Below are 13,177 nucleotides of genomic sequence, written 5' to 3' on the forward strand. Positions count from 1 at the left end.
AGCTTATTAACTGTAATCTTTTGTTTTGAGGCACAGTGTTGTTTACAGGGCTGGTACCTTGTCAATCAGCCTCACTGTCCATGCCAACAACTTTTCTTTAAGTTCGTGTTGAACTTTTTGGTATTCCCTCATTCTACATTGATAGCTACCGCACAGCTGAGTGGACAGACCAGAGATTGGGAAATGTGTCCAGACCGAAAACTTCCAGGTGCTCTTCTTGCACTCTAGGAGCCATGAGGATGTCCCAGTTACGTTTCGTTTCACTTGCTCACTTCCTTGAAGGATTCCATAAAAGCCTGTAAACAAAGACTGTAGCAGGAGGATGTCTGATTGAATATTAACCTTACTGTGCTGAACCAGGATTTACCAGCATGTCGTCATAAATGTCTTGATTGTCATGTGCAGGTCAGTGTACCATTTCAGGTTAATGTGGTACTTGAAAATCCCCGATATGTATTAAATGCACAGATTTCAAACATGCACGTTTTTAGTTCTAAGTGTATCTTGCATCTCTCTTGCTCTGTCTTTCTGTGTGTATGTGTGTACTTGTGTGTTTGTGTGTATATAGTGCTTAACAAATGTGATAAACCACCACCCAGTGTAAAGTGTCATCTCTGCCTTAAATGAAAAGTATACTTTTGATAACTTAAATAATTCTTTATGTGTAATGGTTAATCCACTTGCATCTGCTTATTGTGGGCATTGTTTTACTGGTTGTTTGTGATTCTTGATTCTGACTTCTCAGAGGATGAATTCAGTTTGAAATTCCTCTCTCCTGTTGAGAATGGTGAAGCTTAATGAACTTACTCAGGAGGAAAGAGTTTGAATTGAAGCACATCATGATGCTGGATGGTTTCTTGTTTTCATGACAGGCGGTGTCATAAGTTATTTATGTATGTGTATGTGTGTGTTAATGTTTTTTCAGATCTGCAGATAGTTGTTTATCCTATTTTGACATTACTTTGGTGGAATCTTGCAAAGCCCACAGACAACATGACTTCTGTTTACTCCTTTTGTTTGTCCTTTTTTCTTGCTTATTTTATAGGCGCTGACTTCACACCACTACCAAACGTGCCTTTTTTGTTGACTCAACAACAGCTGTTGGGGAAAAAATATTGCAATGCATTGTGGAATACATTATTATTACTCAGCTGTATTTGTAACTTTTGTCTTGCGTAACCCTATCCTGATTAAACAGTTTGGAGTTGAGTCAGACATAAATGTGTAGATCTTATGACAGGCACATCTTTTATTTAACATTACTTCTTTTTGTCTAAGACAACTTTTTACAGGATGCAAAGTGTTGAGGTAATGTATGTGTTTGTAGTTACCTAGCATTATTGTTTGAAATGTTACAACAGGCAAACTTTGTAAACTCGGTTTCTAGTGTAGTTTAGTACATGTCTATGTTCAGAGCTACTCACAGCCCAGAGCTGTAAGATGTGTCTGTGACGTGTAAAATTAGTGAACCCTGGTTATGGCCAGAGCTCATTTACCAACTCCAAGCTCACCAATCAGAGCTAGCATAACCTCATTCTTCATTTTATTGATAAACTCTTAAGTTTAAACGGACCACTGCAGAATAACCGCTGCATGTGTTTTAGCCTGTGCTCCATCACTCTGCTGTTTAGCTTTCTTCTGACGTCCTTTTTCTTTTTGACAGTTCAACTCTAGTATATTCTGTTACTACAAAATTAATCCAGGAAATTCTTTTCAGCAGAGAAAAGCACAGATTTGTCTTCTTTGCTAAACTCTGCCAGTGTGATGTTGTCATGGTGACTACTACGTAAATCAGTCCCGTCAGACCTGACTGGGAAGCTGCGAAAAAGCATTTGTAAACAGCCTTATTTTGGCACCGTTAATTTTATTTTAAACTGTGGACTAGGATCAGGCATATGTCTAGAAGTAATACTTTTTCAATATCATTTAGAAAGTCCTCACAGCCTCATTAAACTATCATATTATCTCTAACTCTTGTTGAGGTTGCCTACTTTAACATCTAGCCAAAGGCCTACAGATGGAAACTAGCCCTTTGGCTAACTCTGGCATATTTACAGAAATGTTAGTTAGTATGCATTGTCCCTGTTAATTTAATAAATAAATAAAAATAAAACCTGGGATTGGTTACAGGATCCTAGAGACAGCTGACAGTTCATAGTTACTGGCCCTACATTCAATGGCTCCTGAGGAGCTGCCATTCAAAAGAGTGTAGCATGAGTGGGTGAAAATTATACGACTGTGATTATATCAGAAAATATTGCACTTCTAATAGACATTTTTTTAAGTAATTTGCAGAGGTGTCATAGGCAGAGTGACTGTTTATTTACTTCCAAACAAAACACATTTTCACATTTTCACAAACTGATGATAAACTGATGTCAGATTTGGGTGACAAACTCAGCAAACAGACTAATATCACCCTGAAGTTGCAAAGGATTGGATATCTGATTAAAAATATGGGAAATTTGCCATACCCCTTGGCTTTAAGTGAGGTCCTAGTTTTTCCTCTCTTTACCGTAGCCCTTCCCCTTGATCTCACGGATGATTTGGACATAGGGATGGGTACCTTTCACGTTTGAAACGATACAGTACTGATGCCCGGTACCTGGCAATCGATACTGGTACTCAACGGTGCCAGTTTTCAGTACTTTTGTGTGTTAATGTGGTAAAAAATATAAATTTGTTTACTAATACAATACATTTTTTGCAGTTTAACATATTTATTCTTTAATATATAACCTTGTAATGCTGTGTTCATGTCCAGCATGGAAAATAGCCTACTCTTACACTCCCTCAAAGTCACAAGGATGCATTCAGGCACCTAAACATGATACCTTTTGGCTTTATATAAATCGGTACCCGTACTTTTGTCAGAATTCGGTCGGTACCTTTAAAAGTACCTGATGCGGTACCCATATTTGGACACCCCTTTGCTTGCATGTGCTATACCAACGTCCAAGGGATAAGACAGGGGCTAAAGGGGTACAGTTGAGATTAGCCCATGGTATAGATTGTTGTTAGCTAGCTATCTAGTTGTTACACAGTTGTTAGCCTTGATGCTAGCAAGAAATTGTAGTTGTGGTTGATTTTCACATGTTTTGGAGAGATTGGTTGTCACATGTTTATTTAACCCACCAGCACTTAACATTGTGGAGCTGATGTGAGTATATTAACTTTGTCGGCTGAAAAAGAAGCTGATTGACAGTTAGCAGCATTCTCTCCAACTCTGACACAGAAATAAGATGTTGAAGCAGGGCACACACTTGCAGACTAATGTCTTCAGACAGTTTGGACCGTACATAACCAGGACCAAATCCAGCTCCAAAATTTGATTCCTTGAATTTCTCTGAATACCCAGTGCCTCAAGTCCTAAAACCAAAGCCCAAAGACAGATTGTCAGCAATAGAGGTGTCCCAGTCCGATATTAATATCGGATATCGGTCCGATATCAGCTAAAAAACAGATATCGGTATTGTATCGGAATGCATCGAAAATGTAAGCAGTCTATTCCAGACTCCGCTCCTGCTGTTTTTATTTGATTTATTTAGGTTATTTTCTGGGTCTTCTAATTTGTTCTTTATTTTATTCAATTACTAGTATTTTTTATGTTTAATGTTAAAATTTCTGTTACCCATTGGTTAATAATAAATGGGTCAGTTTTTCCTCATACCTACTGTTGCTGACTACTGTTCTTTGTTTGAAGAATATCACTTAATCAAGCCTTTTCTTACATGACAGACATACTACAGAATAAGTAATCAAAGTATGCATGTTTAATGCTGATATCGTATCGGATAAACATCGGTATCGGCCAATACTCAATGCTGCAGTATCGGTATCGTATCGGAAATGAAAATGTAATATCGGGACATCCCTAGTCAGCAAGAGCCAGAATATCACTTGAGTGAAAAAGTGGACACCTCCTGTCCTGTGTTTCGTTAAGTCAGGCCCACAGCTTCTCTCTGCCAGCTCTCACCATCACATCCACCATCATTTAACATCCAAATTCAGTCAGTATTGTTACCTTCAACAGACCCTCTGCTTATGTAAGCTCCAGGTTGTGACATACAGATATTACCTATGCTACCCTGAGCTGCCCCCGACCCTTTAAGCCAGCAACAAGAGGAAGAGTCTGTGGTTAAGAAGTTAGACAGACGACAGGGAAAGCAGAGTGAGGTCATGGGTCCAGTCTTAAAAGTTGTGAAATATGTATTTCTCAATTTAAAGGCAATGTAAGGTGGGGTAATTGTGTAAAAAACAAGCACATTTAGATGATATGGTAGATTTTGTTGGTTTTCTTTTACTGGAACATCTGTTCTGCACACGCAGAGTCAAAGGAGCTGATGGGTGTTGGAAAGTGTTTGTTAGCTCACGGGTGCTTTTTAGCTATAAATCACAGCCTCTTGTGCAATTGCAAAACTGTATGATCTGAAATTATGATTGTGATCAGATAAACGGTGCAGCAGTACTTACAAAGCTGTTATTGTAATGGAGAGTGTGGCAACTTGCAGTGCAGCTGCAATAAGGAATGGTGTGAAGTAAGGGTGGGAGAAAGTATTGATGTATCAAAATATTGATTTTTCGTTTAACGATTTTAAATTGTGATTATTTTGTTCAAAAATCTTTTTTTTTTTTTTTTTTTTTTGTTCAAATTTTAGTCCTTCATTTTGGTCTTTGTATATATGCTGGGCTGGAAAAAAGTTGTCAGATCCTCTGAATAAATCCGACAAACTGACTTATTATGATGTGCATTTTTGGGAAAACTTGGCTCCTGATAGCCTGCAGACATCATCATCATCATTCAACTTTTTTTGCATGGTCTGATGTTGAGAAAGCAAACAAAAAATCAGAAATATCGAAGAGTTGCAATTTAAATCGAATTGGCTCCCCAAAAATCATAAAAGAATCGAATCAGGAGAAAAGCATATCATCCCAACCCTAGTGTGAAGTGTGTCACAAAATGAAGACTTTATAAAGGTGGTGGATTTAAGAACTTGTGTTATGATAATGTAGGGTCTGTAGAGCGTTTAGACCTGGACTCCTGAGACACTGGCATTGTGATGCAGTATTGTTCTGTAAGCATCTTCCAAATATTAAAATGAGCAAATAAGGCTGATTTTGAATCAATATGTAAAAGTAGCTGTGGTCAATTTTCCACCAAAGACTGGTTTTAGTTCAAAACAAATGCCTGCACTTATTCAGAATCCTGAGAAGCCTCTTGTTTTTCCTTTTCCCTGTCATGTAAAAAGTTATAAAGTTTCAATTCAAATCAAACTGTAACTTGATGTTAGCGCTGCCAAAATGAATGCGTTCACCAGTATTAATTAATTTGTGTCTGTGCCTGATGTACATCCAACATAACTCCACAAAAAAAACAAATAAAACCCATTGAATATCCATCCACCTATCTGTCTTTAAAATGAGTTAGTTTTTACAGTTGTTGCTGTTTTTGGTGGATAACTGCATCACCCAGCTTGGCTATTGTAAAAATGCACACGCACCGCTACTGTACAGGGGTCTATATGGTCCAGTGCTCGCGTGAAGCCCGCCATTCCAGTGTAATCTTTATGCCGTGTGTCATGTTTAAAGAGCCACACCACAAATTTTAATGTTTTATTACCAGCGAGTCCTCTGCTGCCAGCTGGGTTTCTGAGGTCACAAAACCTGCTCCTCTGGAAAAGCAAAACACCGCTTTTGTTTGTAGTATGTGTATATGTGTGTGAGAGAGAGATTTTCTGTCAGGTTTTTTTTTGTTTTGCTTGTAATCTTAAATCTTCCACTGACACCCTCTTTCACCTGCTGCTTTTCTTTCCTTCTTTTAATGACCTTCTTGTGTTACAACTTATCTCATACTATCATTACCCTTTCTGTGTCCCTTCCACCCTGTGTTGAGTAGAGGTTGTGGCGGAGTATGAGTATGAAGCGCTCCATGATGATGAGCTGACTCTGCGACCGGGCGACATCATCAAGAACGTGCGGTACATCGAGGAGGATGGCTGGATGGAGGGAGACCTTAACGGGAAGAGAGGCCTCTTCCCTGACAACTTTGTCAAGGTGAGAGCAGGAAACTTCATCAACTTTGTAGATCCATTCAGTGGGACTTTTTATGAACCCACCACTTATACTGCATCATGAGAACATTAATAAAGACTAACTAATGTAAAATAAAGCTTCAACTGCTCCTGCAAATAATTAATTAAACTTAACTTGACAGTAAGCTTATGCATTTCTGAGAGTGCAATAACTAAACCTCACCTGCAACTTTTTGGGCTTTAAAATGTGGAGTTAATTTTTTATTGGAAAAAAAAACAAATTTGTCCATGTTTCACTTTTTTTGACAGGAAATGAAAAAAGATTCAAAGGATGTCAAAGAAACTAAGACCGAGCCAAAAGAGGAAACCTCTCAGCCCCAAAGAAGAGAGAAGAGTGCAGGGAACGTGGCCAACCTGGTCCAGAGGATGAGCACTATTGGCATCCCTACGGGTGGCTTTCAGCCTCAGCCACCAGCAGCTGCTAAGAGTAAGATGCTGCACATTACACATCAGAGCGTGTGGTATTTATCATCTGATGAGGTCTCAGTTATGCTGCTCGTTACTTGTTATCAAAATGTTTGGTGTGTTGTTAATGATTGGGGAGATAGTTCGGTGACAGTCTGTGGAGACGTTGAACCGCTGCTTGTCATAGCTGCTTGCTGCACAAATAAGTTTGAATGAGGGGGAAGTCCTGGTGACTCAACTGGTTGAAAGGAAGCAGGGGACTCTGCAAATCTGCCTTGCTTCAGTTTTACATGGGAGGTTACTTGATCTTTAATTCTCCTCCAGAGAGGGGTCTGACAAGGTACTGGACAGGAAACCTGGCTGAAGAGGCTCTAGTATGGAGCTAAGTTCAGCACCTTTTAGCTCTGGTTTAACACAAAGCCTCTGCCTAAACCAGCGCTGTCATAGATTTATCCAAACTTGCTGGGGAGATGAAGGGTGGCTTTTGGTGTTACAGAGCGCTGTGGCAACAGGTTTCCTCACAAAAGTGAGATCAGCTGATAGATCCTCTGTTTGACCTCCAGGTTCCCACTCTGAGTGTCCCATGGTTAAAACCGGTAGGAATATTAAATATTGGGATAATATTATTAGGGGTACATCGATCACAAATTTCTGGCTGATCACAGATCACCAATCTTTAAAAAGCCTGACCTGCAGATACCAATTTGGGCCAATATCGATATTTTTTTCTTTATTTTTTATAACTGACATTATACACCTTCAATGTTCCAATCTTATCTTATTGAAAATCATTGAACAATACCTGTGAAACAATAAAATCTTAATGTTTTAACTTAACAACCAATACAGTGTCCTGAGGTTTAGGTTTCAGAGCAAAAAGCAACAATGGCTGGCTGTCAGACCTTCCTGGAGGTATATAAAATCTGTTTTATATGTGAGGACGGGCCGATCACCGATCCTTTATCACTAATCACTGATCACCGATCACCGATCCCCCAAAATTAAGGAACTCAGCACCGATCTATCAGTGCATGTCTAGATAATATACTGTTCATCCCTAAGTTGAAATGTAGAAAGCTGTACTGAAAACTAGATAAAAGGGTTGAAAAGTTAAGGCTAGATGCTGTTTACCACCTAGACAATACTGTCCCCACTGTGAAACATCGTGTTGTGGATGTTGTTCAGCATCAGGGAAAGATGACTGCAGAAAAGTACAGATCCTTGATAGAAAAGTAGTCTGGAGAGCTCAGGGGTGAACGTTCACCTTCGGTTAGGACAACAACTGTTAACAAACAGCACATAAAACAAAGAGTGGCTTCTGGACAAGTCTGTGAATAATCTTGAGCGGCTCAGCCAGAGCCTGGACTGGAACCTGTTAGAGCACCTCGGGAGAGACCTGAAAATAGCTGTATACAGAGGCTTGTAGTGTCATACCAGAGAGGACTTGAGGCTGAAATTGCTGTCAAGAGTGCTTTAGTGGAGTGCATAGTTATGGGTGTGAATACTTGCATACAAGTGATATTTATGTGTAGTTATGTAACTGTGGTTTCCCTCTGTCATTATAGACTATTGTGAATAGATCTTTGAGAAGAAAAATAAAGTCAGCATCTTTTGGGAAACACACGATGTGGTTAAAGTGAAGGGGTGTGAACACTGTGGATGTACTGTATAGTATTAAAAAGAGTTGTAAAGCATCAGTTCACATTATGACCTGTTAGACCTCTTTTTTTGTTAGCCAATTATAAAGTTTATAAAGACATTGCTAATTTCCTTTGATGCTGTTAGATTTGTATAACTATTTCTTTTGTTGTGCCAAGTATCAAAATAGAGATATTAAATTTAAACCACTCACTATCAGATGGTGGACCTGTCAACAATGCAGCTCTAGAAGACAGTGTTGTTCAGAGCATGAAAAAAAGTATGGTTACCAACCTATTATGAAAATTAAGTTTTTTGCAACTGATTTTGCCATTAATTGTTTTTTGACATTATTAACTATGCATCATCCTCTTTGTACCAACAGGTGTAAACATGAGAAGTACTGCTTTGACATTTAGTTTAATTTATTGTTGAACAGACATGCACTCCGGTCAGTGGAGTAGAGGAGAATTTTCTTTTGATCATAATCATATTGTGGACTGGTAATACAAACACAGCCACATTGTTTCCTGTTTGCTGAAACATTACACGAGCAGGAGTCCTAACAAATGGTTGGTTGTCTCACCAGTGTTTTCTCACTCACCTCCACAGAGCCTAAGAGGAGGCAGTGCAAGGTTCTGTTTGAGTATCAGCCGCAGAATGAAGATGAGCTGGAACTAAAAGTTGGAGACATCGTAGACATCAATGAAGAGGTATCAGTCATAAACTGTGATTATACAAATGTGATATACTAGATTTGCTCATCCTAATTAAATGAAGGAAACTCATTCTGTGCTTCCCACCTTAGCCTTTGCATTTCTGTTTTTCAACCTTAAAATAGCCAAAATACAGTTGATATAGTGTATTCTTGTGCATGTAAATTGCACCATGTGCACAGGCTCCTATCCTAGAAATCAGCCCAGAGATGTGATATGTTTAAGACTAAATGATAAGCATTATGCGAAACACACAAATGCTTTTCTGTACTACTAAGTCATTTGATTTCGGCTATAACCAATGGTTAAGAAATGCACACAGTTTGCCCCCATCTGCACCATTTAAAGTTCCAAGTAAATTGCACTAATGATATTCACGCACAGAATGCCCCAGTAGTTCTGGAGCTATTTGCCCCCGTTTTGCTTCTGATTGTGTCCGAGGTGAGCTGGCAGCATCTCCACCTTTTACTGCGCAGAGCTGTGCCATACATAACAACTTCACTTCACATCCAGAAATGTAGAAGCTTAAAAAACACTGGTGCATAATGTGGTTTGAGCCCAGACAGACCCATACTGATGTAATCAGAGGTGTAAAAAAGTAGAAACAGAGAGGTGGATTCATGTTATTTTTAGGTCATTCAGAGGTGTAATTGTCTTTTTGATCAGTGTATAGTTTGAGGGCCTGATTCACTGAAGGATTGTGCAGCTTCTGCGCTGAAAATTTCCCTATTGCTGCAAGTACAGGTTTCTCTTCAGTGTGACTCATTTGCATGGAACGGGAAATACTTTGCTTCAAATCAAGGCCTAATAACAAATTCAAATATATGCAAACAACACTGCTGCACAGAGATTCTGTTTGCTATTCAGCACAGTTTGTGATGCGTTAAAGCCTTTACCTGTGTTTTGTTATTTAGATGGGGCTGTTATCGCTCAAACCCACAGGTTAAGCCTGGATACAGAGATTACTGTATCTTCTCATGTTTGGATGCATCAGAGATTCAGAATGCGTATCTGTCAACATCAGTGAAACCCTTAAATTCTTAAATGTATGCAGAAAAAAAATATCAGAAATTATTTGCACTCTTTCAGAGTGGTTAACGTTGTCTTAGCTTTACTTCTGAAAGACTCTGAGCCAGCCATGTTACCAGCCTATTACATGTTAACCTCACTAGTTAAGTAATGTCCCTGCAGGTGTTATTTTTTAGTTTGATGTTATTATTATTATTATTATTATTATTATTATTATTATTATTATTATTATTATTATTATTATAGAATAAAAATAAAATTGGTATAATAATTATAATAATAAAAGTTATAATAATAAACTTTATTTATACAGCACTTTGTAACACTGCTTTTGAAAGTACTGTATAAACAAAGTTTATTATTATTATTATTATTTTTTATTATTACTACTACTACCACTAATTATGATAATAATTATTATATTAATAATGATAATAATAGTTATTATTGTTATAATTATTATTATTATTATTATTATTATGAAATGATAATAATATTCGTATAACAATAATAATAATAATAAACTTTATTTATACAGCACTTTCAAAAGCAGTGTTACAAAGTGCTGTACAACATTGAACGAACAGTAAAAGAATTAAAAGAAGAAGAAGAGAAATGTGCGAACGAAAGAAAATACATTTTATAAAAAGCTTAAAACCACCACCAAATAAAGGAAAGAAAAACATCAGAAAAATAAAGGAAAGAAAAACAGTGAAAATAAAAACAATAAAAACCTTAAAACAGATTTAAACGACAAAAGATAAGAATTTAAGATCCTGCCTATGTAGTGTGAAAGAATAAAAGTTAGGGGTAAAATAAAATGTCAAAAAAGTAACATTTCAATGATTAAAACACACTCAGCTAGTGTCTCCAGTAAAAGCATATTGATAAAAATGTGTCTTTAAAAGAGATGTAAAAGAGGACAAAGATTTACCCAAGTTCGGGTGAATGGATGTGGTGCTGGCATCAGCTTTAAAATAAATTTCACAACACAATGTTTGCATTGCATTTGCGCTTTAGGTGAATATAGGGTTTAAATCTTATGCAAATGTTTTATCAACACTTCATAGCATCCCAACAAATGAGTAGCATCATTGAAACTGTAGAGCAGCAGGAAAAAACTATTTTCCTTAAAGCACACGTTCACCTCAGTGATAAAAAAAAAGGGGAAAAAAGGAAGTAAAATTTTCTGTCAGACAATAAAGTGGATTTCTCTCCTGTGCAGATTGAGGAGGGCTGGTGGAGCGGCAGCCTAAAAGGCAAGTCAGGACTGTTTCCCTCCAACTTTGTGAAAGAGGTGGATTCTACAGAAGCTGAGTCAGAGACCAATGATGTGGCTGCAGATGAGACCGGTAAGGGAAAAGAAACATATAGGGCTAAAGGATTTTAAAGTCAGTGTCAAAGGGAAGTGCATGTACATTTTATGTATTTTATTACACATGGTATGATAAAAACATTAAGGACTAGTGTTTTAGAACCAAATGAACCAATAATTTTCACCTAATTAGGTTGAACTGTTATCAGAGGAGCAGGACATGGATGAGTTTGTTGCTCTTTTTCCACCTCAGATGCAGGTGGAGTGGAGAGCTCCACCTCTCCCACCTCCTCACAACCTGCCCAAGGTAATGGTGTCGCTCAGCCCAAGAAGATCCGAGGCATTGGCTTTGGAGATATTTTTAAAGAAGGGTCGGTGAAATTGAAACCCCGACTGCCGAGCCCTGAAAGAGAAGAAAAGAAAGACAGAGTAAGTTTTATGCAAGCAAGGAATACACATAAACAGTAATGTTCATTTTACTAATTTAACATTAATTAATAACAGTTAAGATACGCAAAGACTGAACTATCTAAGGTGTTGTACACAGCTGCATAGTAGCATTATTTAAAAAGCTTAAAAAGCCCCCAAAACATAGGGACACTCTCCATCAAACATAAGTGAAACACACAGTTCTTACTTCTGAATCTTTAAAAGTTTGTCATTAGAATATTTTTATGGCAGCTTTTCTTTGACGGTTTGCCAGTTTGAACAGAGTAAACATTGTAGCTCAGCGTGGTGATTCTTTCTTGCTCAAATACTGTACACAGAAGTTTTAGGGTCTCTTTAAAAGGATGATTTATTATCAACTGTAGCTCTTGAAGTAATGTGCACTGGTAAATTGCGCCTTTAATTCCTTTCTATAAATAAACAAAGGGCAATTATTGTTCTTCTTTTGTGACTGGTTGTTTTTCAGTTAGATGGGCATCAGAAACATTACAATGGGCCAAGTCTACTAAGGCGTATTTTTGTACTGGCAGCGCCTACAACCTCAATTTCAGAGCTGCTCTCACCAGCTCTTACTGTTGCTAGGTTATGAAAATTGTCCATGGCACTAAACGCCTCCTTAAGTAGTGATTATTAATTCTGTTTTAAGATGCTCTGGATGTTTTATATTTGCTCTCACCTCATGGCAAAAAACCTCCCCAGGGACAGGAATCGTGGCATTAGTAGCAGCTCTGGAGTTGGAAATTGAACCTTGAAAAACAAGCCTGTTAGCTTCTCCTCTGTGTGGACTTCTATAATTTCTGTTGACAAAGTTGATTTAAAGAGTCCAGCCTTTTCTAGATTCTGTTTGGTTGGTGAATAAGCAGTCACACTGCCAAGTTTTTACTGTCAGCACTGGTTTAAACACCTGTTTTGGTTTCAGCAAACACACTTGGGTTTGAGTTCACACATGACAGAGATTCCAACCCTGATGCTAAGTGTTGCAGAGTAATTTCTAGGAATGCACTGATCCAACTTTTCTGGTTCCAATACCGATACCGATACCTGGGCTTTAAGTATCGACGGATACCAATCCCGATCCGTGTTTGATAATAACCTGCCTGCCCTTTTGTGGGATAAGACTGGTAATGTTTTGGATAAAAGGCAAAAAAAAGTATATGGAGTTACTTAAGTTAATATCAATTCAAACTATAAAATATTTAAATGTTAAGCAGCAGTTTGGTCAAATTAATTAATTAATATTCAGCTGTAATATTTTTTACCCTGTAGACTGGTAATTCAGCAAAAAACGTAAAAGTGCATCAGAGGTTACATTCCAAATCAAATGTCCAAGAGCACCGGAAAAAAAGAAAAGGGAGAAAGCTGTTTGCCTAGATCGGCACCATAGATTGGCTCCTTCCCCCAGACACCAATCCAGCCTAAAGGGACGCCTATCCAATGATACCCGATACCTGGATCGGTATCCGTGCATCCCTAGTAATTTCTTAAAAACAACAACGTAGATCAGACCCCTCTTGTTTAATCTTACAATGTCATTC

General features: G+C 37.9%; 1 protein-coding gene across 1 annotated transcript in view; it reads left to right on the top strand.

The window, feature by feature from the left end:
• cd2ap (CD2-associated protein) overlaps positions 1-13,177 on the top strand; it is a 33,270-nt gene that overhangs the window by 1,865 nt on the left and 18,228 nt on the right. The window contains exons 2-6 of the mRNA XM_074684985.1: positions 5,897-6,054; positions 6,342-6,519; positions 8,748-8,848; positions 11,106-11,232; positions 11,449-11,624. Coding sequence (XP_074541086.1) covers positions 5,897-6,054; positions 6,342-6,519; positions 8,748-8,848; positions 11,106-11,232; positions 11,449-11,624 — 740 coding nt within the window. The remainder of the gene's footprint in view (positions 1-5,896; positions 6,055-6,341; positions 6,520-8,747; positions 8,849-11,105; positions 11,233-11,448; positions 11,625-13,177) is intronic.

This window comes from Halichoeres trimaculatus, unplaced genomic scaffold (genome assembly GCF_033239565.1).
Source record: "Halichoeres trimaculatus isolate MK-OKI-2021-1 unplaced genomic scaffold, fHalTri1.1 fHalTri1_scaffold_13, whole genome shotgun sequence".
In the NCBI taxonomy this organism is placed as follows: Eukaryota; Metazoa; Chordata; class Actinopteri; order Labriformes; family Labridae; genus Halichoeres; species Halichoeres trimaculatus.